The sequence below is a fragment of the Cetorhinus maximus genome, chromosome 6 (assembly GCF_964194155.1).
Source record: "Cetorhinus maximus chromosome 6, sCetMax3.hap1.1, whole genome shotgun sequence".
Taxonomy (NCBI): Eukaryota; Metazoa; Chordata; class Chondrichthyes; order Lamniformes; family Cetorhinidae; genus Cetorhinus; species Cetorhinus maximus.
Genome location: NC_135884.1, coordinates 157918702 through 157945645, shown reverse-complemented (window position 1 = coordinate 157945645; position 26944 = coordinate 157918702). Strand labels below are relative to the sequence as shown.

The 26944-nt window shown below is 46.2% G+C and overlaps 1 protein-coding gene across 3 annotated transcripts in view; it reads right to left on the bottom strand.

Moving 5' to 3' along the window:
* tango6 (transport and golgi organization 6 homolog (Drosophila)) overlaps positions 1-26944 on the bottom strand; it is a 121910-nt gene that overhangs the window by 68768 nt on the left and 26198 nt on the right. For all 3 annotated transcript variants that reach the window (XR_013576977.1, XM_078544705.1, XM_078544706.1), the window contains exons 7-9: positions 22456-22538; positions 16653-16765; positions 825-1001 (exon numbers count right to left, since the gene is read on the bottom strand). Coding sequence is in view for 2 of the 3 variants with exons in the window: in XM_078544705.1 (XP_078400831.1) it covers positions 825-1001; positions 16653-16765; positions 22456-22538 (373 nt within the window). In the remaining variant the exon portion in view is untranslated. The remainder of the gene's footprint in view (positions 1-824; positions 1002-16652; positions 16766-22455; positions 22539-26944) is intronic.

The window sequence follows — 26944 nt, the reverse complement described above, 5'->3', positions numbered from 1 at the left end:
GGGGGATTCAGACATGGAGTTTGAGAGTTGGGCACGGATTTGGGAGGCAGCAAGACATTTGGGGGGCTTTGGAGGGGAAAGTTAGGTTGGAAATGGAGCAGTAGTTTGCAGAGACAGTAGGGTCAAGGGTGTATTTTTTTTTGTGAAGAGGCTAACGTTGGTGGGGGTGTGGGGAAGGATGCAGAAAGCAAAACTGAATGAGGCATTGGAGAGAAGCTGGAGCAAAAAATACATGAGGTTAGGTCAGAAAGCCAGTGGAAGAGGAGGAGGAGGAGGCCAGTGATAAAGAAGTCTGTTGTTGGAGTTTTTTTATTCTTTCATGAGATATGGGCATTGCTGGCAAGGCCAGCTTTTGTTGCCCATCCCTAATTGCCCTTGAACAGAGTGACTCGCTCAACCATTTCAGAGGGCAGTTTAGAGTCAACCACACTGCTGTGGGTCTGGAGTCACATATAGGCCAGACCAGGTAAGGATGGGAGATTCCCTTCCCTAAAGGGACTTAGTGAATCAGATGACATTCGATAATAATCTGGCTTTCAATTCCAGATTTATTAACTGAATTCAAAGTCCACCAACTGCCATGGTGGGATTTGAACTCGTGTCTCCAGACATTAGCCTGGGTCTCTGAATTACTAGTCCAGCAATATTACCACTGTCTCCCCCTATTGAGGGCGGAGGGTTTAAGAAGTCCATTGGTATTGGAGAAAATATCAGTTTCAGCCTCTCTGAAGTGCCATGGGACAGTTTACTATGTTAAATGTGCTGCAAAAACAGCAGTTATTGATATTTTTGACTACGATTCACCACACTCAAAACTCTCCTACCTTACTGCCTCCTTCACGCTGAGCTTCACACCTCCCTCATTTCCTGCTGTAAAGTGGTACAGTGGGTGTAGGACAGGAATAGATTGTGTCAGGCCTGCGAGCTGCTTCAACACCAACATAGCTACCGGTGGCTCAGATTTCTGCAGGAACCACAAAAGAATCTCCTGGCAACCAGAGCTGGTAGAAAAAAGAACAACCGTTAGTGAACAGCAAAAAGAGTCCATAACCGAGCATCAGAGGGATACTCCAATTAAAAAATCACAAACACTTGCTGCACTTCACAGGAGGCAGAGAATGGAAGGAAACACAAGAGGGTCATGTGTGGGGAGAGAAGGGACATGAGCATTGTTAGGAACTAGAGATAGTTGTGTGTGTTTGGAATAAGGTATATCTTTAAGTTTAAGCTTGATTTGTGTTTCTGTATTGGTGTGTTAAGAAAGGAGGGGAATCTTGGGTTTTAGTTTCACCTTTAAAATATGCCTGTATTTTAATGAGGTTTTATGACCCTTGAAGGGAAGTTAAAACAAACACAAAGGAGACAAACTGGGCTGCTGTCTAGCAACAGGAGGCTCACAAAGAGAAAAGCAGTCTGAGTTCAGTTGGTGATTATGCTCTAAGGTGGGGGAAGCAGTTTAACTCTCTCTCTAGCTGGGGGAGGGAACTGCAGGGAGCAGGTCCTAAAGGAAAAAGAGAAAGGTCCCAAGAAGCCCTTTGAATTAATTTAAAGGACAAGGACAGGAATCTGGAACAGGATCCTATTCAGTGGAAGTGAAAGCAAGGAGCAGAGGGAGAGGCTCCAAATTAAAGAGAAGAAAGCTGCAGGAAGCAGACTTAAAGCAAAATAGGCTTGCAAGAAGCCAGAAAATCCAAGGAGACAGCTGAAAGTCTGTGACTCTTTACAACAGGCATGTGAAACATTGTTGTTCTGTTGGCATGGCTGAGTATCCGAGAGCGTATGCATGGAAGGCAAAGCTTGAATGCATGTGGTGATCCAGGGGAGAGGAACACTGGAAGGAGAGTTCGAAACCATGGGGGTTACCCTTCTGGAAGGCATCTGAGACAAGGTGTCATTTGGGAGAAGATTCCAAAGCAGCTTCTTCGAAAATAAAGATTGGAAACCCTCATGTGAAAGACGGAGTTCAGTGAGACCAATTGGCTCACAGTGTGATAAGCGTCTGGGGGAAGTTGATGAGGGACCCATAGTATCTGTTTGGGGTTGCACCCGTCACTTGGCTTCAGAGTGCAGTGTCTGACCACAGATCACCTATTGGTTTATGTGGACTGTGCGCTGTAACTTGTTACCCTTACGAATCTGTATATATCTGTAAAGGTGTGGTTGTGGATGAAGGAGTATTGTAATATAGTTCATCTTTTCCTGTTTAATAAATGTTTTATTCCTTTGTCAAATGTCATCAGCTACCTCCTGTGACTCTGTTCAGTAGCCGCTTCTCCATGTTTCTAAATAAAAAATAAAAGTTGGGATCTATCAAGCCGGGTTCCAGCTAGGGTCTGGTTTGTCTGCTTATGCCACTTTGAGGCCGTGGCATAGTGGTATTGTGGCTGGACTGGTATTCCCAGAATATGAACTGAGGACCCTGGTTCAAATCCCACCACATCAGATAGTGGAATTTGAATTCAATAAAAGTCTGGAATTAAAAAGTCTAATGAACATTGTCGATTGTCGTAAAAACCCATCTGGTTCATTAATGCCCTTTAGGGAAGGAAATCTGCCGTCCTTACCTGGTCTACATGTGATTCCAGACCCACAGCAATGTGGTTGGCTCTTAAAATGCCCTCTGAGCAAAGGCAATTAGGGATGGGCAATAAATGCTGGCCTAGCCAGCGACACCCACATCCCATGAATGAATTTTTAAAAAATCAGCTGATAGCTATAGTATTAGGATTCAAGAACCTTTCCAATTCAACTTGCATCTGAAGTGGGGAAGTTGACAGGGCTGAAGCGAGAAGAACAATGGTTCAAAGCAACAACTTTCAACCAGTATCTACAACAAACTGCGTTACAGAATATGCATGAAGATTGAGTATGGTCATGGATTCTGGGACTGGAATCAAGCCCCTTCAGGTGACAAATACAAATACAAATGGAAGTCAGCTACTGGAATTCAATTTTTTATTTCAGATTTCCAGCATCCACATTATTCTGCTTTCCGATTAGTGGCTAATTCACAATCACTTCTCTTCCAGGAATGCCTATCTTGAAGAAGTTCTACACCTCTCTCCAACAGGATTTCCATTTGCCTCTTTTACCCTGTTCACCTTCCTTGCTTTTTATTTCCCTCATTGTGTTTGATCAGATCCAATAAAAGCCTCTTCCACAACTACATTTCCTTTCTCAGCAACTGTCTCCAGTTCTAACTTATTCCAAGTGGATTCCAACTGAAATTCCAGCCTTTGCGGTTCAGATTCAGCCATGATTACATGTACCTCCCAGTCATTCAACTTTCTTCGAACTGTTGTATTCGCCGCATCCTGAGATCCACACGTAGTGCCATGCGGCGCCACATGAACAATCTCTTCACCATCACCGACCCATCCTATCTCAAAGCTGTCCTGCTCCACAGTTTCATTTTATCCTTCAGCTCATCCGACAAAAACTTTTTCTCTTTCTTTTAGGTGTTAGGGATTACAAGCTCCATCAACTCATGGAACCAACACCCTCCAGGTCTTTCTTCCCCTTCACTTCTCTCTGGTCCCACCCCTTCTTCTAATCTCAACCCTTGCTGTATATTCATGATACCCTCTGACCTTCCCCTCTGATGCTGAATGGTCTGTCTTTAGCAAAGGACTCAGCTTTATCTCCTTATGCCCCCACCTTAATGGATTTCAAGCTCTGGCTGGCTATCAGCTCTTCCTCCATCGCCTTTGCACCCACTTCTTTGGTCAAGAGCTCTCCCCCTCGCCCCACTCAATGGACCCTCTCGCCTACCTCCAGCGTTCTTCCTCCACCTAGACCCCTCCCTCTGGCCTTTTACCCTCTCTTGATCTTTTTATTGAAACCTGTCAGTAGGGTGTCTGCTCCCTTCACCCACTCTAACCCGTCTCCCTTTGAATTTGCTGATCTCCATTCTCAAGTTTAATCCTGCAGGTAGACCATTTAGGACTAAGATGGGGAGAAACTTCACTCAGAAGGTGGTGAACCTGTGGAATTCTCTACCACAGAAGGCTGTGGAGGCCAAGTCACTGAATATATTTAAGAAGAAAATAGGTAGATTTCTGGACTATAAAAGTGTCAAGGGGTATGGGGAGAGAGTGGGAATATGACGTTGAGATAGAGGATCAGCCATGATCATACTGAATGGCAGAGGAGGCTTGAAGGGCCAAATGACCAAGTCCTGCTCCTATTTTTCTATGTTTCTACATAGTTGTTAATAAATCTGCTTACAGGGGATGCTATTGTTGTCTGCCAAGCTGACCTCTACCTTGCAGATGCTGAATGCCAACTCTCTGACACTTCCTCCTACTGCCCCCACTCCCTGGGCCACGACCCCACCACCAAACATCAAGCCATTGTTTCCAGAACAATCAGTGACCTCATCTCCCCCTGCAATCTTCCCTCCACTACTTCCCATCACATAGTTCCCCAAACCTGTAAAGCTTGCTTCTACCTCCTTCCCCGGGTCGATAAACAGGACTGCCCGAGTGGACCTATTGTTTCAGCCTGTGCCTGCCCCACTGAACTCATTTTTTCTTACCTTGACTCCATTTTTTCTCTCCTTGTCCAGTCTCTCCCTGCCTACATCCGCGAAGCTTCTGATGTCCTCTGTCGCTTTAAAAGTTTCCAATTTCCTGGCCTAATCGTCGCCGCTTTACAACGGACATCCAATCTCTACACCTCCATCCTCACCAACAGTCTGAGGGCTCTCCACTTCTTCCTTGAACAGGGGCCTAACCAGTTTCCATCGACCACTACCGTCCTCGACCTGGTTGAACTTGTTCTCTCATTTTCTTCATTCATTCATGGGATGTGGGTGTTGCTGGCTAGGCCAGTATTTGTTGCCAATCCCCAACTGCCCTTGAGAAGATGATAGTGAGCTGCCTTCTTGAACTGCTGCTGACTGCCTGTCCCAAGGCCCTCCTCTCGCACTCCTCTCCAGAGTTGGTGCAGGAGGGAGGGCTTTAGATACCTGGATCACTGGGTCCATTGCTGGGGAAGGTGGGATCTGTACAGGTCCTTCCAGTTGCACCTGAACCGGAACAGGACCAACATCCTTGCGGGAGAACGAGGTGCTGTTTGCTAGTGCTATTGGTGGGGGTTTTAAGTAATTTGGCAGGGGAATGGGGTATGGAGTGGAGCTATAGTAGGGTGTGATGCACAGACAAATATAGAAGAAAAACCAAGTCAGTCTGGAAGGCAGAGCTTATATAATCAAGTTAAGGCAGGAGGGAGCATGGCAAGGCTGGGTGGCATTTATTTTAATGCAAGGAGTTTTGCAAGTAAGGCAGATGAGTTGAGGGTGTTGATTAACACAAGGGGAGTGGGTATATCGCCATTACGGGGACATGGCTGAGGGAGGGTCAGGGCTGGCAGCTCAATATTCCAGGGTATAGAATGTTCAGGCGAGATTGGGGGGTGTAAATTATGAGGTGGTATCGCAATATTGATCAAGGAGTCAATTACTGCAGTAAGGAGGAATGGTATCTTAGAAGGTTTCTCAAATGAAGCCATATGGGTCAAACTTAAAAACAAAAAGGGACAAATCACATTGCTGGGAGTCAGGAAGAGACAGAAGGGCAGATATGTAGGCGTATCTCAGAAGTGTAAAAATAATAGGTTAATAACAGTAGGGGATTTCAACTTCCCCAATATTAACTGGGATAGTCTTATTGTGAAAGGCTTAGAGGGGGCGGAATTCTTAAAATTTATCCAGGAGAGCTTTTTAAGCCAGCACCTAGAAAGTCTGACAAGAGAGGGCGGCGCTGGACCTAATTTTAGGGGACGAAGCTGGGCAAGTATTAGAAGTGTCAGTGGGGGAGCATTTCGGTAATAGTGACCATAACTCAGTAAGATTTAATGTAGTTGTGGAAAAGGACAAAAGGTTCTGAATTGGGGAAGGTCAATTTTAATATGATAAGACAGGGTCTGGCCAAAGTAGACTGGAAGCAGCTACTTGCAGGAAAATCTACATCAGAGCAGTGGGAATCATTCAAAAAGGAAATAGTGAAAGTGCAGGATCAACATGTTCCTGTAAAGGTGAAGGGTGGGACCAACAAGTCCAGGGAACCCTGGATGTCGAGGAATATACAGGATTGGATAAGGGAAAAAAGGGAAGCGTATGGTAGATACTGAGGGCTCAAAACAGTGGAAGCCCGAGAAGAGTATAAAAAGTGCAGGGGGTTATTTTTTTTATTCATTCACGGGATGTGGGCTTCGCTGGCTGGGCCAGCATTTATTACCCACCCCTAGTTGCCTTTGAGAAGGTGGTGGTGAGCTGCCTTCTTGAACCGCTGCAGTCTATGTGGTGTAAGTACACCCACAGTGTTGTTAGGAAGGGAGTTCTAGGGTTTTGACCCAGCGACAGTGAAGGAACGGTGATATACTTCCAAGTCAGGATGGTGAGTGATTTGGAGGGGAACTTCCAGGCGGTGGTGTTCCCATCTATTTGCTGTCCTTGTCCTTCTAGATGGTCATGGGTTTGGAGGCCTTGGCTAAGGAGCCTTGGTGAATTTCTGCAGTGTATCTTGTAGATGGTACACATTGTTGCTACTGTGCGTCAGTGGTGGAGGGAGTGAATGTTTGTGGATGTGGTACCAATCAAGCAGGCTACTTTGTCCTGCATGGTGTCAAGCTTCTTGGGTGTTGTGGGAGCTGCAGTAATTTAGGCAAGTGGAGAGTATTCCATCACACTCCTGACTTGTGACCTGTAGATGGCGGACAGGAGGTGAGTTACTGGTCACATGACTCCTAGCCTCTGACCTGCTCTTGAAGCCACAGTATTTATATGGCTAGTCCAGTTCAGTTTCTGGTCAATGGTAATCCCCAGGATGTTGATAGTGGGGGATTCAGTGATGGTAATGCCACTGAACATCAAGGGGCGATGGTTGGATTCTCTCTTGTTGGAGATAGTCATTGCCTGACACTTGTGTGACGCGAATGTTACCTGCCACTTTGCAGCCCACGCCTGGATATTGTCCAGGTCTTGCTGCATTTGGACATGGACTGCTTCAGTATCTGAGGAGTCGCGAATGGTGCTGAACATTGTACAATCATCAGCGAACATCCACACTTCTGACCTTATAATGGAAGGAAGGACATTGAAGCAGCTGAAGATGGTTGGGCCGAGGACACTACCCTGAGGAACTCCTGTGTGATGCCCTGGAGCTGAGATGACACCTCCAACAACCACAGCTAGGTATGATGTGCTAGGTATGACTCCACCCAGCAGAGAGTTTTCCCCGATTCCCATTGACTCCAGTTTTGCTAGGGCTCCTTAATGCCACATTCGGTTAAATGCTGCCTTGATGTCAAGGGCAGTCGCTCTCACCTCACCTCGGGAGTTCAGCTCTTTCGTCCATGTTTGAACCAAGGCTGTAATGAGGTCAGGACTTGAGTGGCCCTGGTGGAACCCAAACTGAGCATCAGAGAGCAGATTATTGCTAAGCAAGTGCCGCTTGATAGCACTATTGATGACCCCTTCCATTAATTTACTGATGATCGAGAGTAGACTGATGGGGCAGTAATTGGCCGGGTTACTTAAAAATGAAATTAGGAGAGCGAAGAGGATGCATGAAAAACACTGACAGGTAAATAAAGGAAAATCCAAAGGTATAAGTACTTGCCACTTTGCAGCCCAAGCCTGGATATTGTCCAGGTCTTGCTGCATTTGGACATGGACTGCTTCAGTATCTGAGGAGTCGCGAATGGTGCTGAACATTGTGCAATCATCAGCGAACATCCACACTTCTGACCTTATAATGGAAGGAAGGTCATTGAAGCAGCTGAAGATGACAAGAGGATGACCAGGGAAAGAGTAGGGCCCATTAGGGACCAAAGTGGCAATCTGTGTGAGGAGCCAAAAGACGTAGGTAAGGTTTTAAATGAGTACTTTGCATCTGTATTCTCTATAGAGAAGGACAATGTAGGTATAGAAATCGGGGGGGGGGGGACTGTGATATACTTGAACAAATTAGCATTGAGAGGGAGGATGTATTAGCGGTTTTAGCAGGCTTAAAAGTAGGTAAATCCCCAGGCCTAGATGAGATGCATCCCAGGCTGCTATGTGAGGCAAGGGAGGAGATTGCAGGGGGCTCTGACACTAATTTTCAAATCCTCTCTGGTCACGGGGAGGTGCTAGAGGACTGGAGGACAGCAAATGTGGTATCATTAACAAAGAAAAGTACAACACAGGAACAGGCCCTTCGGCCCTCCAAGCCTGCGACGATCATATTGCCCGTCAACTAAAACATTTTGCACTTCCGGGGTCCGTATCCCTCTATTCCCATCCTATTCATGCATTTGTCAAGCTGCCTCTTAAACACCACTATCGTACCTGCTTCCACCACCTCCTCTGGCAGCGAATTCCAGACACTCACTACTCTCTGCGTAAAAAACTTGCGCCGCACATCTCCCCTATAGTTTTCTCCTCTCACCTTAAATCTATATCCCCTAGTAATTGACTCTTCCACCCTGGGAAAAAGCTTCTGACTATCTACTCTGTTCATGCCACTCATAATTTTGTAAACTTCTATCAAGTTGCCCCTCAATCTCTGTCGCTCTAGTGAGAACAATCCGCGTTTCTCCAACCTCTCCTCATAGCTAATAACCTCCAGACCAGGCAGCATCCTGGTAAACCTCCTCTGCACCCTCTCCAATGCCTTCATATCCTTCTGGTAATGTGGCGACCAGAATTGCATCCAATATTCCAAGTGTGACCTAACCAAGGTTCTGTACAGCTGCAGCATGACGTCCCAACTTTTATACTCAATACCCCTGCCAATGAAGGCAAGCATGCCATATGCCTTCCTGACTATCTTATCCACCTGTGTTACCACTTTCAGTGACCTGTGGACCTGTACACCCAGATCCCTCTGCCCGTCAATGCACTTAAGGGTTCTGCCATTTACTGTGTAATTCCTGCCTGTATTAGACCTTCCAAAATGCATTACCTCGCATTTGTCCGGATTAAACTCCATCTGCCATTTCTCCACCCAAGTCTCCAACCGATCTATATCCCGTTGTATTCTTTGACAATCCTCTTCACTATCTGCAACTCCTCCAACCTTGATGTCGTCTGCAAACTTACTAATTAGCCCAGTTACATTTTCCTCCAAATCATTCATATATACTACAAACAGCAAAGGTCCCAGCACTGATCCCTGCGGAACTCCACTAGTCACAGCTCTCCATTCAGAAAAACACTCTCCAACTGCTACCCTCTGTCTTCTATGACCAAGCCAATTCTGTATCCATCCTGCCAGCTCACCTCTGATCCCGTGCGACTTTACCTTCTGTACCAGTCTGCCATGAGGGATCTTGTCAAAGGCCTTACTGAAATCCATGTATATAACATCCACTGCCCTTCCATCGTTGATCATCTTTGTCACTTCCTCGAAAAACTCGATCAAGTCAGTGAGACACGACCTCCCCTTCACAAAACCATGCTGCCTCTCACTAATACGCCCATTTGCTTCCAAATGGTAGTAAATCCTGTCACGAAGAATCTTCTCCAATAATTTCCCTGCCACTGACGTAAGGCTCACCGGCCTGTAATTTCCTGGATCATCCCTGCTACCCTTCTTAAACAATGGAACAACATTGGCCATTCTCCAGTCCTCTGGGACCTCACCCATAGCCAGTGAGGATACAAAGATTTCTGTCAAGGCCCCAGCAATCTCCTCCCTTGCCTCCCTCAGTACTCTGGGGTAGATCCCATCTGGCCCTGGGGACTTATCCACCTTAATATTCTTCACGACGCCTAACACCTCTTTTTTGATCTCAACATGATCCAGGCTATCTACACACTCTTCCCTAGACAAATCGACCGCTAAGTCCTTCTCTTTGGTGAATACTGATGAGAAGTATTCATTCAGTATCTCTCCCATTTCTTCTGGCTCCACACACAGATTCCCACCTCTGTCCCTGAGTGGGCCTACCCTTTCCCTGGCTACCCTCTTGCCCTTTACATATGTATAAAAGGCCTCGGGATTTTCCTTTATCCTGGTTGACAGTGACTTTTCATGACCCCTTTTAGCCCTCCTGACTCCTTGCTTAAGTTTCTTCCTACTTTCTTTATATTCTCCACGGGCTTCATCTGTTCCCAGCCTTCTAGTCCTTACGAATGCTTCCCTTTTCTTTTTGACTAATCTCACAATATCCTTCATTTTCCAAGGTTCCTGAAACTTGCCATGCTTATCCTTCATCCTAGCAGGAACATGCCGGTCCTGAATTCTTATCAACTGACGTTTGAAAGTCCCCCACATGTCAGTTGTTGATTTGCCCTCAAACATTCGCCTCCAGTCTAGATTCCTCAGTTCCTGCCTAATATTGTTATAATTAGCCTTCCCCCAATTAAGCACCTTAACCCGAGGACTCCTGTTATCCTTATCCACCAGTACCTTGAAACTTACTGAATTATGGTCACTTTTCCCGAAATGCTCCCCTACTGAAACTTCGACCACCTGGCCGGGTTCATTCCCTAATACCAGGTCCAGTATTGCCCTGGTATTAGGGAATGGTAGGGATAAACCAGGGAACAATAGGCCAGTGAGTCTAACATCAGTGGTAGGGAATCTTTTGGAAAAAATTCTGAGGGACAGAATTAATCTCCACTCGGAGAGGCAAGGATTAATCATGGTTAGTCAGTATGGCTTTGTCAGGGGGAGATCATGCCTAACAAATTTGACTGAATTTTGAGGAGGTGACTCGGTGTGTAGATGAGTTTAGTGCAGTTGATGTAGTCTACATGGACTTCAGTAAGGCTTTTAACAAGTTCTTGCATGGGAGAATGGTCAAGAAGGTAAGAGCCCATGGGATCCAGGACAATTTGGCAATTGGATCCAAAATTGGCCGAGTGGCAGGGGGCAGAGGGTGATGGTCGAAGGTTGTTTTTGTGACTGGAAGCCTGCGTCCAGTGGTGTACTGGTGGGATCCCTGCTGTTTGTAGCGTACATTAATAATCTAGACATGAATGTAGGAGGTATGATCAGTAAGTTCACAGATGACACCAAAATTGGTGTGATAAATAGCGAGGAGGAAAGCTTTACACTACAGGATGATATAGACGGGCTGGTCAGATGGATAGAACATTGGCAAATGGAATTTAATCCTGAAAAGTGTGAGGTGATGCATTTTGAGAGGAATAACAGGACAAGGGAATGCACAATGAATGGTAGGACCCTAGGAGTACAGAGGATCAGAGGGACCTTGGTGTGCATATCCATAAATCCCTGAAGGCAGCAGGACAGGTAGATAAAATGGTTAAGGCATATGGGATACTTGCCTTTATTAGTCGAGGCAATGAATACAAGAGCAGGGAGGTTATGTTGGAGCTGTATAAAACGTTAGGCCACATCTGGAGTACTGTGTGCAGTTCTGGTGGCCACACTATAGGAAGGATGTGATTGCACTGTAGAGGGTGCAGAGGAGATTCACCAGGATGTCGCCTGGCTGGAGCTGTTCAGCTATGAAGAGAGACTGGATAGACTAGGGTTGTTTTCCTTACAGCGGTGAAGGCTGAAGGAGGACATGATTGAGGTGCATAAAATTATGAGGGGCATAGATGTGGTAGATAGGAAGAAACTTTTCCCCTTAGTGGAGGGGTCAATAACCAGGGGGCATAGATTTAAGCTAAGGGACAAGAGGTTTAGAGGGGATTTGAGGAAAAATGTTTTCACCCAGAAGGCGGTTGGAATCTGGAACACACTGCCTGAGGGGGTGGTAAAGGCAGGAACCCTCACTTAAGAAATATTTAGATGAACAATTGAAACGCCATAGCATACAGAGCTACGGGCCAAGTGCTGGAAAATGGGATTGGAATGGATAGGCACTCTATGACTCCATGACTACCCTGAGGAACTCCTGCAGTGATGTCCTGGAACTGAGATGATTGACCTCCAACAACCATAACCATTTTCCTTTGTGCTAGGTATGACTCCAACCAGCAGAGGGTTTTCCCTTCATTCCCATTGACTCCAGTTTTGCTAGGGCTCCTTGATGCCACACTCAATCAAATGCTGCCTTGATGTCAAGGGCAGTCACTCTCACCTCACCCTCAATGTGAAGACGGGACTTCATCTACACAACAACTGTGCTGTGATAACTCCTACCGATACTGTCACGGGCAGATACATCTGCAGGCAGGTAGGTTGGTGAGGATGAGCTCAAGTATGATTTTCCCTCTTGTTAACTCCTCACCACCAGCCGCAGACCCAGTCTTTAAGATTTGACCAGCTCGGTGGTGCTACCGAGCCACTCATGGTGATGGACATTGAAGTCCCCCACCCAGAGAACATTCTGCACCCTTGCCACCCCTCCAGCACTTTCTCCATGTGGTGTTCAGGCACCTGTCCTGCTGGTGGGACAGGACATACCCATGGATGGTGATGCTGGTGTCTGGGACATGATCTACAAGCTATTATTCCATGAGTATGACTATGTCAAGCCTTGCTTGACTCGTCTGTGAGGCAGCTCTCTCAATTTTGGCACTAACTCCCAGATGCCAGTAAGCAGGACTTTGCAGGATTAACAGGTTAAGATTGCCTTTGTTGTTTCCGATGCCTAGTTTGATGCTGGGTGGTCCGTCGATTTAATTCCTTATTGACTTTATAACGGTTCGATACAACTGAGTGACTTGCTTTCGGACATTTCAGAGTCAACCACATTGCTGTGGATCTGGAGTCACATGTCAGCCAGATCATGTATGGACGACAGGACATTAGTGATCCAGATGGGTTTTTACGACAATGATAGTTTCATAGTCACCATTAGATTTTTAATTCCAGATTTTTATTGATTAAATTCTGCTGTGGTGGGATTCGAACCCAGGTTCCAAGGCATTACCCTGGGTCTATGGATTAGTCGTCCAGTGACAATACCACTGCGCTACCGTCTCCCCATTGAAATTGAACAATTTCTCCTTGAATTCATCTCACTTCCTCCAAAGGAAAGGTATTGCTATGGGCACTTGTATGGATCCTTGCAATGCCCGTCTTTTTATGGGATATGCAGAACAGTTCCCAGTTCTACTTGGATCCCCTCTCCTCCGCTCTTTTCCTGCTGCGTTGATCTCTATCTCATTGCACTGTCCTGCTCTCGCCCTGAACTGGAAAATTTAATCAACTTTGCTCCCAATTTCCACCCTTCTCTCAGTCTCTCATTGGCCATCTCCGACTCTTCCTTCCCTTCCTTGACTTCTCTATCTCCATTTCTGGTGACCGGTTATCAAACTAATATTCATTATAAGCTCAATGACTCCCACAGCTACCTTAACTATACTTCCTCGCACCCAACACCTTGCAAGAACTCCAATCCATTCTCCCAGTTCCTCTGTCTCCATCACATCCGTTCCAATAATGCAGCCTTCCCCATTGGAGCTTCTGAGATTCTTTTTTTTCCCTCAACCAAGGATTTCCCCCTTCCTCACTGTAGTTGACAGGGTCCTTGACCGTGTCCGCTGCATTTTCTGCTCTCATCCCTTCTCCTTCCTCCCAAAACAACGTTAGAGTTCCCCTTGTCCTCACCTTCCAACCCATCAGCCTCTGTGTTCAACAGATCATTTTCTGCCATTTCCCCTGCCTCCAGTTACCACCAAATACACCTCCCACTCCCCTTTCAGCATTCCAAAGGGACTGTTCCCTCTGTAATACCCTGGTCCACTCCTGCATTACCCCAATACCCCATCTCCTTCTCATTGCATCTTTCCATGCAAACCCAGGATATGTAACGCCTGCCCTTTCACCTCCTCTCATCTCACTGTCCAAGCCCCAAAACTCCTTCCAGGTGAAACAACAATTTACTTGTACTTCTTTCAATTTAGTCCACTGCATTCACTGCTCACAAAATGGTCTCCTCTACACTGGGGAGACCAAATGCAGATTGGGTGACCTCTTCACAGACTGAATGGAGGTGTTCCGCAAACATGACCCCAAGCTTCCTGTCACTTATCGTTTTCATTCTCCACCTTGCTCTTATGCTGACATCTCTGTCCTTGGCCTGCTGCACTGCTCCAGGAACATCACCTCATCTTTTGATTCGGCACTTTACAGCCTTCTGGGCTTAGCGCTGAGTTCAACAATTTTGGATGACAAAATCTGTCACCCCATTTTGTTTCCTTTCTTTGCTTGTTTCAGTTTTTCTTGCTTTCAGGCAGTAGCACATCTGCTCTAGGAACATCTTTTGTTTCTTTTCCTGCCCAATCACCATTTCCTTTGGTCCTGTAAGACTAACTTCTGTCATTCAATCTCTCCTATCTTTCACCATACCACAGACCTTCCTTTTGTCTTTGTCCCACCCACACCTTGCTCAAAACCTATTACATCTCAAACTTTTCCCAGTTCTGATGAAAGGTCATCGACCTGAACAGTCAGCTCTGTTTCACTATCCACAGATGCTGCCCAACCTGCAGAATATTTCCAACATTTTCTGTTTTTATTTCAGAAATTGAGCCTCAGCTGTCCGAAGAAAACCAGCGAGAATGTAGCAGGAACAGTTCTTAGTATTCAGCAGCTGCAATAACATGTTACTGGAAAAGAGCTTATAGTTATATAATGCCTTTCACCTTCTCAGGAGACCCCAATCATTACTTTTTTCAGCAACAATGGAAATGAACAGTTAACCTGTTTGTTATTTAACAGTTTATCTGTTATTTGTTCTTGGGGTGCCAGTGACACTGGTAAATCAGTATTTACTGCCCATTCTCATTGTCAGAATGGTTTGGGGCAGCAGGTTTGCTTTCCTCAAGACATTAGTGAGTCCAATTAGGTTTTTAGGGCAATCCATCATGATCATTCCTTACTGATGCCAGCGCACAATTTCACTGAATTGAACTTCACAACTTGCCATCAGAAACTCGAGTTGCCAGTCCAGTCCTGTAACCACGATCATACTCTCACTTTGAGGATATTCGATAACAGATCATTGTTGGTGAGGATATTAGGTGGCCTCTCCTGTTCTTCTTTGAATAGTATCATGGGGGCAGTTATGCCCACTTGAACAGGCAAGTGGGACCAAAAGATACACCTCACAATGCAGCACTCCCTCAGTACTGCACTGAAGTGTCAACCTAAATGGTGTGTTCAAATGCAGAAGTAAGGCTTGAATGTACAATTTTGTGACCCAGAGGTGCATTACTAAATTGACTAAAACAGACAATCACGTGCAAGGGAATTAGCAGTTGGGAGAAAAGACATTGAAATGTAATGAAGCCCAAGCTATGTTTGGGCTGTGTTGCAATTATTGCACCAATTTCTCAATCAATGTGACTCAGAACTTCACTATGAAAAATCAAAATGATTACAACCGCAGAATACTATCCTAACGGGCAAAAGAGAGCGTGGGCAAACCTTACGTAAATCTTTACACTGTGTTTATTTAACACATTTTTATTTGAGTCACACACCCTAACCTGTTTCACTCACACATTTCCTATTTCTCCCTCCTGGTTTAATTACTCTACATCTTTTAGCTTTTCTTTTACCAGTAGCTCATAAAGCACAATTTCTGACGATTGCTCTATTCTTCTGTTTTGTTTGTTTTTGAATTAGATTGGCTTTTTCACCTGAGCTCTCCTCTCAAACAGTCCCACCGTCCTATTCTTCACTATGAGTTCGTACCAACTTGGAACATAATGACTGGATCCTCCCCCTCTCCAACCTCTTCTCAAGTCGGTTTGATGTCCTTCACCTGGCACCTGGAAGGCAATGCAGGAGCAGGAGGAGGAGCAGGAGGCCATTTGGCCCTTCAAGGCTGCTCCACCATTCAATAAAAGCATGGCTGATCTGGTTGTGGTCTCAGTTCCACTTTCCTGTCTGCACCCCATAACCTTGGCTCCTTTGCCTAACTAAAATTTGCCTTTAATAAATTCAAAGACCCAGCCTCCACTACTTTCTGGGGAAGAGCATTCCACATGCCAACGACTCTTTGGGAGAAAATATTGTTCCTCATTTGTCTTGAAAGAGGGATCTCTTATTTTTAAACTATGTGCCCTATTTTTAGTCTCCCCGACAAGAGGAAACGTCCTCCAGGTCTCCACCCTAACAAATCTCCTCGAGATCTTTCTAAACTCCAATAGTATAGGCTTAATCTGTTCAACCTTCCTTCATAAGACAGCACCTTCATCCCAGGAATGAGTCCAGCGAACCTTCTCTGAACTGCTTCTAAAGCAATTATATCTTTTTTAAAAAAAAAAGACCAAAACTGCACACAGTGCTCCAGACGTGCCTCGCCATCAGGGCAAACCTCCCTCAAAGCTGCCCAACATCTAACTGAATGGCAGAACATACCCGAGGGGCTGAATGGCCTACTTGGGATCCTATGCTCCAAAAGAGGAGCTCTATACATATACTCACTAAATAACCCTTTTTGCTTCTATACTGTGACAGAATGTCTTGGCAACTCAAAATCCATACCCCACTTTCCCACAACTCAACATCTGAATCTCTCCAATCAGGTTCCTGCCCTGCCACAGCACTGAAACAGTCCCAAAGTCACCAATAACATCCTTCATGATTGCGATCCTTGTGCACTCTCCTTCCTCAGCCACCCAGCCCATCTGCCATTGGCACACTTGACCACACCAATGTCAGCTGAAATCGAGCATTTCAAATAAACTGAGTACAATTTAGACACAGAACAGTTTGAGTGTAAATACAAACCGCAAATGCGACACTCCTCGTTTTGTGAAACAGTAAAGACTAAAGATTGCCGGAATTACTGTCTTCAGAGACTCCAACAATCTGGAACTTGGGTCATTGCCAACCACATAGACCTAGAAAGGAAGTGCAGAAAGACAAAGCATTTAGATAGCATCTTTAACATAATGAAACACCTGAAAGTACTTTACAAGCATTATCAAGCAAAATGTGGCACCAGGCTGCATAAGGAAATATCAGGCCAGATGACCTAAGTTTGGTTAAAGAGGTAAGCTTTAATGAGCATCTTATAGAGGAAAGAGAAATAGAGGCAATTCCCATACTTAAGAGTTTTGACAGCTAAAAGCACAGTCGCCAATGTCAATGGTCCAATATCAATCCTGAAATGCTCAAAAAAGCCTAAATTGGAGGAGCGCAGAGCTCTCAGTCGATTACAGGGCTGGAGGTGATAACAGAGATCTAGAGAAGGGAGCTCATGGAAGGATTTGAAAACAAGGATGAGAATTTTGAAATCAAGATTATGTTTAACCAGGAACAATATAAGTCAGTGAGCACAGGAAGCATGGCTGTGTCACGCCAACACACCCCCCACCACGCCTCCCCCCCACCCACACACGCCTCCTCCCCACCCCGACACACGCCCCAACAAACACCCCCCCTCCTACACACGCCTCCCCCCCACCCACACCGCCTCCCCCCCACCCACACACGCCTCCCCCTCCACACACACACGCCCCAACAAACACCACCCCCTCCCACACACGCCTCCCCCCTACCCACACACGCCTCCCCCCCCACCCACACACGCCTCCCCCCCCACCCACACACGCCTCCCCCCCCACCCACACACGCCTCCCCCCCCACCCACACACGCCTCCCCCCCCACCCACACACGCCTCCCCCCCCACCCACACACGCCTCCCCCCCCACCCACACACGCCTCCCCCCCCACCCACACACGCCTCCCCCCCCACCCACACACGCCTCCCCCCCCACCCACACACGCCTCCCCCCCCCACCCACACACGCCTCCCCCCCCCACCCACACACGCCTCCCCCCCCACCCACACACGCCTCCCCCCCCCACCCACGCACGCCTCCCCCCCCCACCCACGCCTCCCCCCCCCACCCACACACGCCTCCCCCCCCACCCACACACGCCTCCCCCCCCCACCCACACACGCCTCCCCCCCCCACCCACACACGCCTCCCCCCCCACCCACACACGCCTCCCCCCCCACCCACACACGCCTCCCCCCCCACCCACACACGCCTCCCCCCCCACCCACACACGCCTCCCCCCCCACCCACACACGCCTCCCCCCCCACCCACACACGCCTCCCCCCCCCACCCACACACGCCTCCCCCCCCCACCCACGCACGCCTCCCCCCCCACCCACGCACGCCTCCCCCCCCCACCCACGCCTCCCCCCCCCACCCACACACGCCTCCCCCCCCACCCACACACGCTTCCCCCCCCACCCACGCACGCCTCCCCCCGACACCTCCCCCCACCCCGCAGGCCTCCCTCCTCCGCAGGCCTCCTCCCCACACGCGCACACACCTCCCCCCCCCCCCCACCCCCCACCCCCCAACACACACACACACACACACACACAGTGGCCATGTTGCATCAGCATGCACCCTAATGCCCAGCCATGTCACACCGACAAACACACGCACCAATACGCAGCCGTGTCACACCCACACACACATCGTAATGTGCGGCTGCGTCACGCCGAGTTGGTGTTTCACTGTATATTACAGTATATCAGAGAGCTATTTCAGGGTTATATTCTCCACCAGGGGCAGCTGCAGATATGCAAATTGTGGCAAGTGGTCCCTCACTGGTGGGCTAGATGACAGCATGATGTCAGTCAACCACCAGTGTCTGAGGCAAAGTAGGAACTGGAAAATACCGACTCCTGAACTGATCGGATTTTAGCCACTTAGAGAGTGATAAAATCTGGACGAGGTTCCAACCAACTACACTCCCTGTGGCTTCAAACCTGCAAACTACTAAATCACGGCCCTGACAGAGGCAAAAAAAAAAACACAACCCTTCCCACCAATTTCCTGTAAACTTTTAAAACAAACAATTTTTCTTATCCTCAACCATGCTTCAACTTGTTAGACATCCCTGAGTCACTCTCTTAATCACTCTTGAACACCAATTCCACACTAAGCCTTTCCAGACATAAGGAATATACGTTAACATTGAATATTCAAAGGTCACAATGTACTGCAGTTATATCAAGTGTATAATCACATGTTTTTTTCATTCATTCATGTGATGTGGGTGTCACTGGCTAGGCCAGCATTTGTTACCCATCCTTAATTGCTCTTGTTCAGAGGGCATTTAAAAGTCAACCAGGGGTCCGGAGTCATGTGTACACCAGACCAGGTAAGGGTAGCAGATTTCCTTCCCTAAAGGACATTAGTGAACCAGGTGTGTTTTTACAAGAAGCGACAATGATTTCATGGTCATCATCAGACCATAGAACCATAGAACACTACAGCACAGAAAACAAGCCATTCGGCCCTTCTAGTCTGTGCCGAAATATTATTCCGCTAGTCCCATTGACCTGCACCTAGTCCATAACCCCCCAGACCTTTCCCATCCATGTATCTATCTAATTTATTCTTAAAACTTAACAGTGAGCCCGCATTTACCAAGTCAGATGGTAGCTCGTTCCACACTCTCACCACTCTGAGTGAAGAAGTTCCCCCTAATGTTCCCCCTAAACCTTTCCCCTTTCACCCTAAAGCCATGTCCTCTTGTGTCTATTTCTCCTAATCTAAGTGGAAAGAGCCTACTCGCATTTACTCTGTCTATATCCTCATAATTTTGTAAACTTCTATCATATCTCCCCTCATTCTTCTACGCTCCAAGGAATAAAGTCCTAACCTGTTTAATCTTTCCCTGTAACTCAACTCCTTAAGACCCGGCAACATCCTAGTAAATCTTCTCTGCACTCTCTCAATCTTACTGATATCCTTCCTGCAGTTAGGCAACCAGAACTGCACACAATACTCCAAAGTTGGCCTCACCAATGACTTATACAACCTCACCATAACATTCCAACTCCTATACTCAATACTTTGATTTATGAAGGCCAGTAATCCAAAGGCTTTCTTTACAACCTTGTCTACCTGTGACGCCACTTTCAGGGAATTATGCATCTGAACTCCCAGATCCCATTGTTCCTCCACACTCCTCAGTGCCCTACCATTTACTGTGTATGTCCTACCTTGGTTTGACCTTCCAAAATGTAACACCTCACACTTATCCGCATTAAATTCCATCTGCCATTTTCTGGCCCATTTTTCCAGTTGGTCCAGATCTCTCTGCAAGCTTTGAAAGCCACATGAAACCACATGAAAGTCCCCTACTGCTGAAAAAAGAGACATGTCGAAGCTTTTCATCTTGCACTCATCAGGACACTTTGCAAGAATATCAATATAAGGGGAAAACAACAATTTATACTGTATGAGAAGAGAGTGCTGATTGGTTGGCAAATGGGCTCTGATTGGTAGAAGTGTTGCCATGGGGAATGCACCAGTGATGGTGACTGACAGTTAACTGCCAAGCATTGTTTGAAATTTAAACCAGGCAGCTTGACCCTGATTGGTCAAGGCATTGCCCTGAGGAATGAGTTAGCAAATGGCTGTCACTTATTTTGTTTAGTTGAAACAGGCGCAATGTGTGTACATGCTCTTTCTGTCTGCAAAGAACGGGGCCCTGTGTATTAATATATGTAGCTTCCAGTACACACAAATGCAACACAACTGACAATCTTAAATTGGTTGTCAGCGTAATTCTTAGCAAATTGAGGATTATTTAGCAAATGTTGTCCAATCACGAAATCACATCCAATGTTGGACCCTGTGTTTTGAGTTTTGCAAGCAAGGGCTGGTTGGGTAGAGTTTGTACCTTGCCCATTATAATCAGCGGCAGGGACATGCTGTTTGATATGATCCGCCAGTCTTTGGGACATACGGCCTACACACTTAGCATCACACTGGCACTGAAATTCATATACCACATCACTCATTTGTGTGATAAGCAGAATGTCTTTTTGGCTTGGTAGCAGCATCCTGTTCGTGGCGAATACCATTCGTGTTGCTACTGCATAGTAGCAGTGTGAAACAGCTAGCTTCACCTGTAGCTCAAACTTTTGAGATACCTTACCCTTCCAGGGTAATCTGAGTTGGACTGAGCACTTTTCAGAGCCAAAAGTGACAGCCGTAGTAGGCCCGTTCATGAGTTTGCGCGATATACTGCACAAAATGATCTGATCAGGGTAGCTATTAACCATCAGGATGTCTCTGATGTGTCCTACTTTAGCATCATTCTTGTATGGTGAGTAAATGGCTCAGATGCTGTTTAGAAGGTTGCCGATAAGACCAATCTTATAGCGTGTGGAACTGTAAGAATCCCAATGTGTATATTGACCAGTGAAGGTGACCAGTGAAGGTAGACTGTGGTAGAGAACCCCTTGGCAGATTTCTCAACTAGCATGTCAAGGAAAGGGAGTTCATCTGACTGCTCCATTTCAAAGGTGAATTTGAGCGCAGGATGGAGCCCATTAAGACATATAAGGGAATTATCACATGCAGCCGCAGGTTTAAATATAGCCAACACATCACCCCCATATCAGAAATGTACGAGGGGTGGAAGGTTAGGTGTCATTCCATCGAAAATACGTTTCTCATGGAACCCAACAAAGATGTTTGCAAGAACTGGACCTAGAGGGGATCTCACAGCAACAGCATCCATTTGGGTACACGTGATGTCATTAAAACTGAACTGCGCGAGTTGCTGACTTCATAAATTCAATGAATACTGAATGCTGTACCCAACCAGCCTGTGCTTGCAAAACTCAAACACAGTGTCCAACATTAGATGTGGTTCCGCAATTAGATAACATTTGCTAAATAATCCTGTGTGCTAAGAATTATGCTGACAACCAATTTAAGGTTGTCAGTTGGGCTCACAGTGTGACACATTTGTGTCTACTGGGAGCTACATATATTAATACACAGGGCCCTGTTCTCTGCAGACAGAAAGAACACATACACACATTGCGCCTGTTTCAGCTAAACAAAACAAGTGACAGCCATTCGCTGGCTCATTCTTCAGAGTAATGTCTTGGCCAATCAGAGTCAAACTGCCTGGTTTAAATTTCAAACAATGCATGGCAGTTAACTGTCAGTCATCATCAATGATGCGTTCTCCATGGCAACACCTCTACCAGAGTTCACTTGCCAACCAATCAGCACTCTCTTCACATACAGTATAAAGTGCTATTTTCCCTTTATATTGGTATTCTTGCAAGTGCAAAATGAGTGCAAGAGGAAAAGCAATGCTCAAATTCTGTATTACCAAATGACTATTTTAATAGCCTCCTACTTTAATCATGCCTCTCAGCATTACAAAAATTTGCATCAAGCCTGCATAAGTTTTCTGGTCTGCAATGAAAAGACCCAGGTTATATTTTGTGTTAAGGTAGTTCTCTCTATGTGGTTCGCTGACCCATCTCTTACTCTATTTAAACCATTATTTTAACCTGAGTGCAGATGCCATAGTGCTTGTCTAACTTTCACAATTTTAAGGACAAGAGAACAGGAAATGGAATTAGCTACAAATACAGTTTAAGCCAAACAGCTGTTAGGAGCCTTGCACTGGCACAGAAGCTGTATAACCTGATTCCAAGCCACCACCCCTGACTAATGGACACTCCCTCTCAAAGATCAGGGCCCTGGGCGGAGCAAGCTATTTAGAAGCAAACATTTCAGTCTTACCTTATATACATCCTCCACACATCTGGTCAGTTCCAGCTCTCCCACAATCACAGTTCCCACTTGTTCAGATCCCTCTTGTGTTTCTGAAAAGAAGTGAGAGAGCAGAGAGTTGAGTTGTACACACAGGCTGTTGATCTGGTCCGAATAGCAGAGGAACCTAGTGAAGACTGTAGATGCATCACGAGGATGAACTCCAAGCTTCCCATTATTTAACAGTGAAAAAGTCAGTGCTAAATGAGCAGGAAACGGGGAGGAAGAATCAAGACCCCAGTCTAGTTTTCTTTTTCCACACAGCTCCCCATGCCCCACTCCCCTCCCCTTATCCCCCTGGACCCTCTGCTTCCTGCATTCTGTCCAAAGGAGATAAAAACCAGAGGATAAAGAATTCAGTTTCAGTGAGCTGACAGATCTGTTTACATTTCATGTGGTTGCTTGTTAAGCCATGTTAATGGGTTCTTGGCATAAGATATAGTTTTGCTGATGGGCCAGGCTAATGGAATCCTACTAAAGAAATTTGCCCACAGGGAATTGAAAATAATAAGCATTTCTCAACCACTTTATTAAAATAAATCAAGCCCGTAAGATTAGTAGCCTAGTAAAACTGGCAAATACACTCTTAGCAGAGAAAGTGAAGAGGCAATAACTTAAAAGCAATTCATTAAAATCTCTGACTGACTCATATTAAGCAGTTTCATCTGAAAGCGTTTCACACAGCCTCACACCACAAAGAACAACTCTTCATACCTGTTTCACCAAACCATCCCACTCACTATAATTGCTTGCCTGGTCCACAACCCCTTACAGAAATCCCTAAACACTGCCCCATTCCAAGATCTCCCACCAAACCTCTGAATTTCAATCCCCCAACCTTTCTCCACATACAAGTATGCATGCCACATCCTCTCCACACACCAGCATGTGGCTGCAATCTTTCCACACAGGTGCATGTGCACTATAGCCTCTCCACACAATCGCGAGGTGGAGAAAAATATTAGTCAGGATTTCCATCCAGTTTAATGCCAATGACTGCTGCCTGAAGAGTGAGTGGACATGTACTTGTGCAAGGATAGAGACGGAATGGAGTGTTGTAATATTCACCTTCTACGGAACTCACTGTCTAAGGTCACATACGGAGAATGGGCATCTGGGTGTAGTATCAGAGGTCACTGCGTGCCAGAGGAACCTGTACCTCAGCAGGAGCAGTGCCTTCTGGAGGGAAAGAGAGAAATTGCGAAGGAATTTAAATCACACTGTTTAGTCCTCAAGTGTAACTACTGAAAATAAAATGCATGAGGAACTGCATCTTTGATTTATAAAGACAAATCAACACTGTGGCTGGTAAAGGAATGGATTTCTCTCATCAGGAATCTCACCTTCCTCATCTGTCTCACAAACTTACAAACATGTCTGGACTGGGAGATGAACAGGAAGAAATCTCAATTTTGAATCTTTATTCAACTTTCCTGGGTGTCAGCAGCTGAAAGAAAGTAATGGAACCTCCACAAGAGCAATGCCTCAAAAGAAAGGGATGGGAGAGATTGGAAAACACTGTCAAGGTTGGATTGAACCTACCCCAGGCTGGTGAATGAAATTCTCCTCTCCCGCCAGTGAAATCAGGGCAGCTTCAAATCACTTGTTTGGGGATCATGAGTCAAAAACACAAACCTAGCGTTAACTTGGCACAATTGGGAGAGTGATTCAGAGAGGCTACAAGGATAGCTCATGTGAGGGCATGGAAACATCACACTGGTGCAGAAAGCAAAATATTGCTGCAAATCTGAAACAAAAGCAGATGGAGGCTAAAATCATTCAACAGGTCAGACAGCATCTGGACATCAGTTCTGACTAAAGGTCATTGACCTGAGAGGTAAATCATGTTTCTTTCTCAACAAATACTGCCTTACCTGCTGATTGCTAAATGTTAGATATTGGTCACAGTTGATCCCGGCTGAAAGATTAAATTCACTGAAACTCTTTAATTTCACACTGCTGCAAGTCTGTGTGCTCAATTATCAACTCCGACACATTTTACATAGAGTCTATAGCACAGGAACAGGCCATCTGGCCCAACTGGTCTGTACTAGTGTTTGTGCTCCACACGAGCTTCTTCTCACTCCATCAACATATCCTTCTATTCCTTTCCCCCCTGTGTTTATGTAATAGCTATGCTATATGCCTCAAATACTACTTGTAACGAGTTCCAGTCTCGCCACTCTATGATTTCTCCTGAATTCCCTACTGGATTTATTAATGACTATCTTATATTTATGAGCTCTAGTTTTCATCCAGGGGTGTCTTGTGGTGCAGTGGGTAGCATCCTTGCCTCTGAGCCAGAAGCTCCAGGTTCGAGTCCCAAGCCAGGACTTGATGGCCATGTAAGGTGGCCAAACAGGTTGATTATCAACCTGCAAATCCTTCCAATACACCCATGGCAGGCGGCAAGAGCAGTAGTCTGGTCAGCCAGAAGAAGGCAATGGCAAACCATTGCAGTGCTTTGCCAAACATAATCATGGACCAACACATGTAAGCCCATGGTCGCCAATACCCTCTTAGGGTGTGGTACCTGAAGAGTGGGTGAGAGAGATTTTGTCTGCCACACAAGTGGAAACATTTTCTCTAATCCATGCTATCAACCCTTTCATAATTTTGAAGACCTCTATCAGGTCACCCCTCAGTCTCTCTTTTCTAGTAAAAAGAGCCACAGACTTTTCAATCTCTCTCAAGTTCTAGTATCATCCTTGTGAATTGTTTTTGCACATTCTCCAGTGCTTCTACATTCATTTTAATATAGAGGCCAAAACTGTTCACAGTACTTCAAGTGTGGTCTAACTAACGATCTCGAGAAGATTAACACAACCTCTCTGCTTTTCAGTTCTATCCCTTTAAAAATGATCACCACAGCCTTATCGACTTTTAGTGATTTCTGTACCCCAAGATCCTTCTGCATCTCTAGCCCATTTAAACAATTAATTTCCAAGCAGTTATTATTGATAAAAGGGTAGAATGCAGTCACTGTGAGCATGTTCTCAGCTGCAGGTGTCGCAGGATCTGTCCTGGAAAGTATGAGGCATGATGAAGGCAAATAGGTACTGGCAGGGAGGAGGCAGATGCCAGACTAGGAGTGCATAAGGTAGGTAGGTACCTGATAGGTTTGTGACAGTGGAGAGTGGCTGGCACTGTATGGATGTACCAGAGGGGTTGGGGGCATAAACCAAGTCAGCTATTGTACATTTCCCTTTGGCACTGAGAAAATAAGGTAAGTTTAAAAAGACCTAGAGGGGTGCAGGGCCCGGGGCAAATCACACTGGACGGGCCCCCCGCAACACCTTTAGACAAGTTTCCTCTAATGGCTGGGCCCTCGAGAGTGTGTGAAAAGGAGCACCAGAAGCCTCCCAGCTACCGAGCACTCGATTACAAGCACATACTGCACTATCGACTGTGATAACTGTGTCACACGTAAAACTACATCTTGCTTCCAAGGCTGAACATAACTGTTGCCTCTCCCTTTTGTTAAGGAGAAATCCACGATCTCTATGCGATTCCATGAGAACATTTTTACTGACACACCCCAACTGGAGAAAACTTCTCAGGCTGGAATTTTCCAGCCCCTGGTGCTGGTGGGATCTTCCAGTGCCGCCGATGTGAGTGGGTTTCAACGATTCGCCGGCCCCGCCGCGGTGGGGGCTGGAAAATTCTGGCCTAAACGTCAGAGTGAGGACATTCACTGCATTCAACTTTTTTTTTAAAAATTGCAAAGGCACGGCAAGAAAATAATTAGACTTTAAAAAAAAACCTGACTGTCCGTCTTCCAACATTAAACAAATGTTAGTTACGAAGTGGGACTGGAAGAAAAACAGAAGAAGGAGCGGAGGCTTTAAATTGCCCAAGGCTGAAACTGAACAGAGCGAGTGACTTACCGCTCAGGTCGGACGCTATGCGCTACATGCCTGTGTTAAAGACGTTAGCTAGGTCAGAATAGTTCATCTTACCCCTCTGCGGTGAACGAGAATTGGAATAAAATCTGCTCTGCCAAGGTCAGCACTGCCATCTCCGAGGGTGAGGGACGGTGCTGATGTTCTTTACATCCGACACCTCGATGTCGAGGCGTGGGGCCTGGGGCCTGGGACGGTCGCCCTGATTCGCTGCACCTTAGGGACGACTCTGAAAAGACTGTCCTGTTACTGCTCATGGTGCAAACGTAGGACGTTTGTTCAATGGTGTCAGTGGTCACAGCACTTATATCGCACTGGGAGCAGAAATCTGACTAGGCTCTAGGTAGGCATTTACAAGGACAGAACACTTGACAGACAGCACAATAATACACCCACCCCATCCACTGTAACTTCCTTCCTTCCCCCTCCCCCCAGGTTGCAGGGGGTACTATAGATCAAATTTTATGCCATCAATATTTTCACACCATATTTCATATAAGCAAACTAACTGTCAGACACAAGTAAGATTTTGGGACTTATACCCGTGTGGTCTGTAA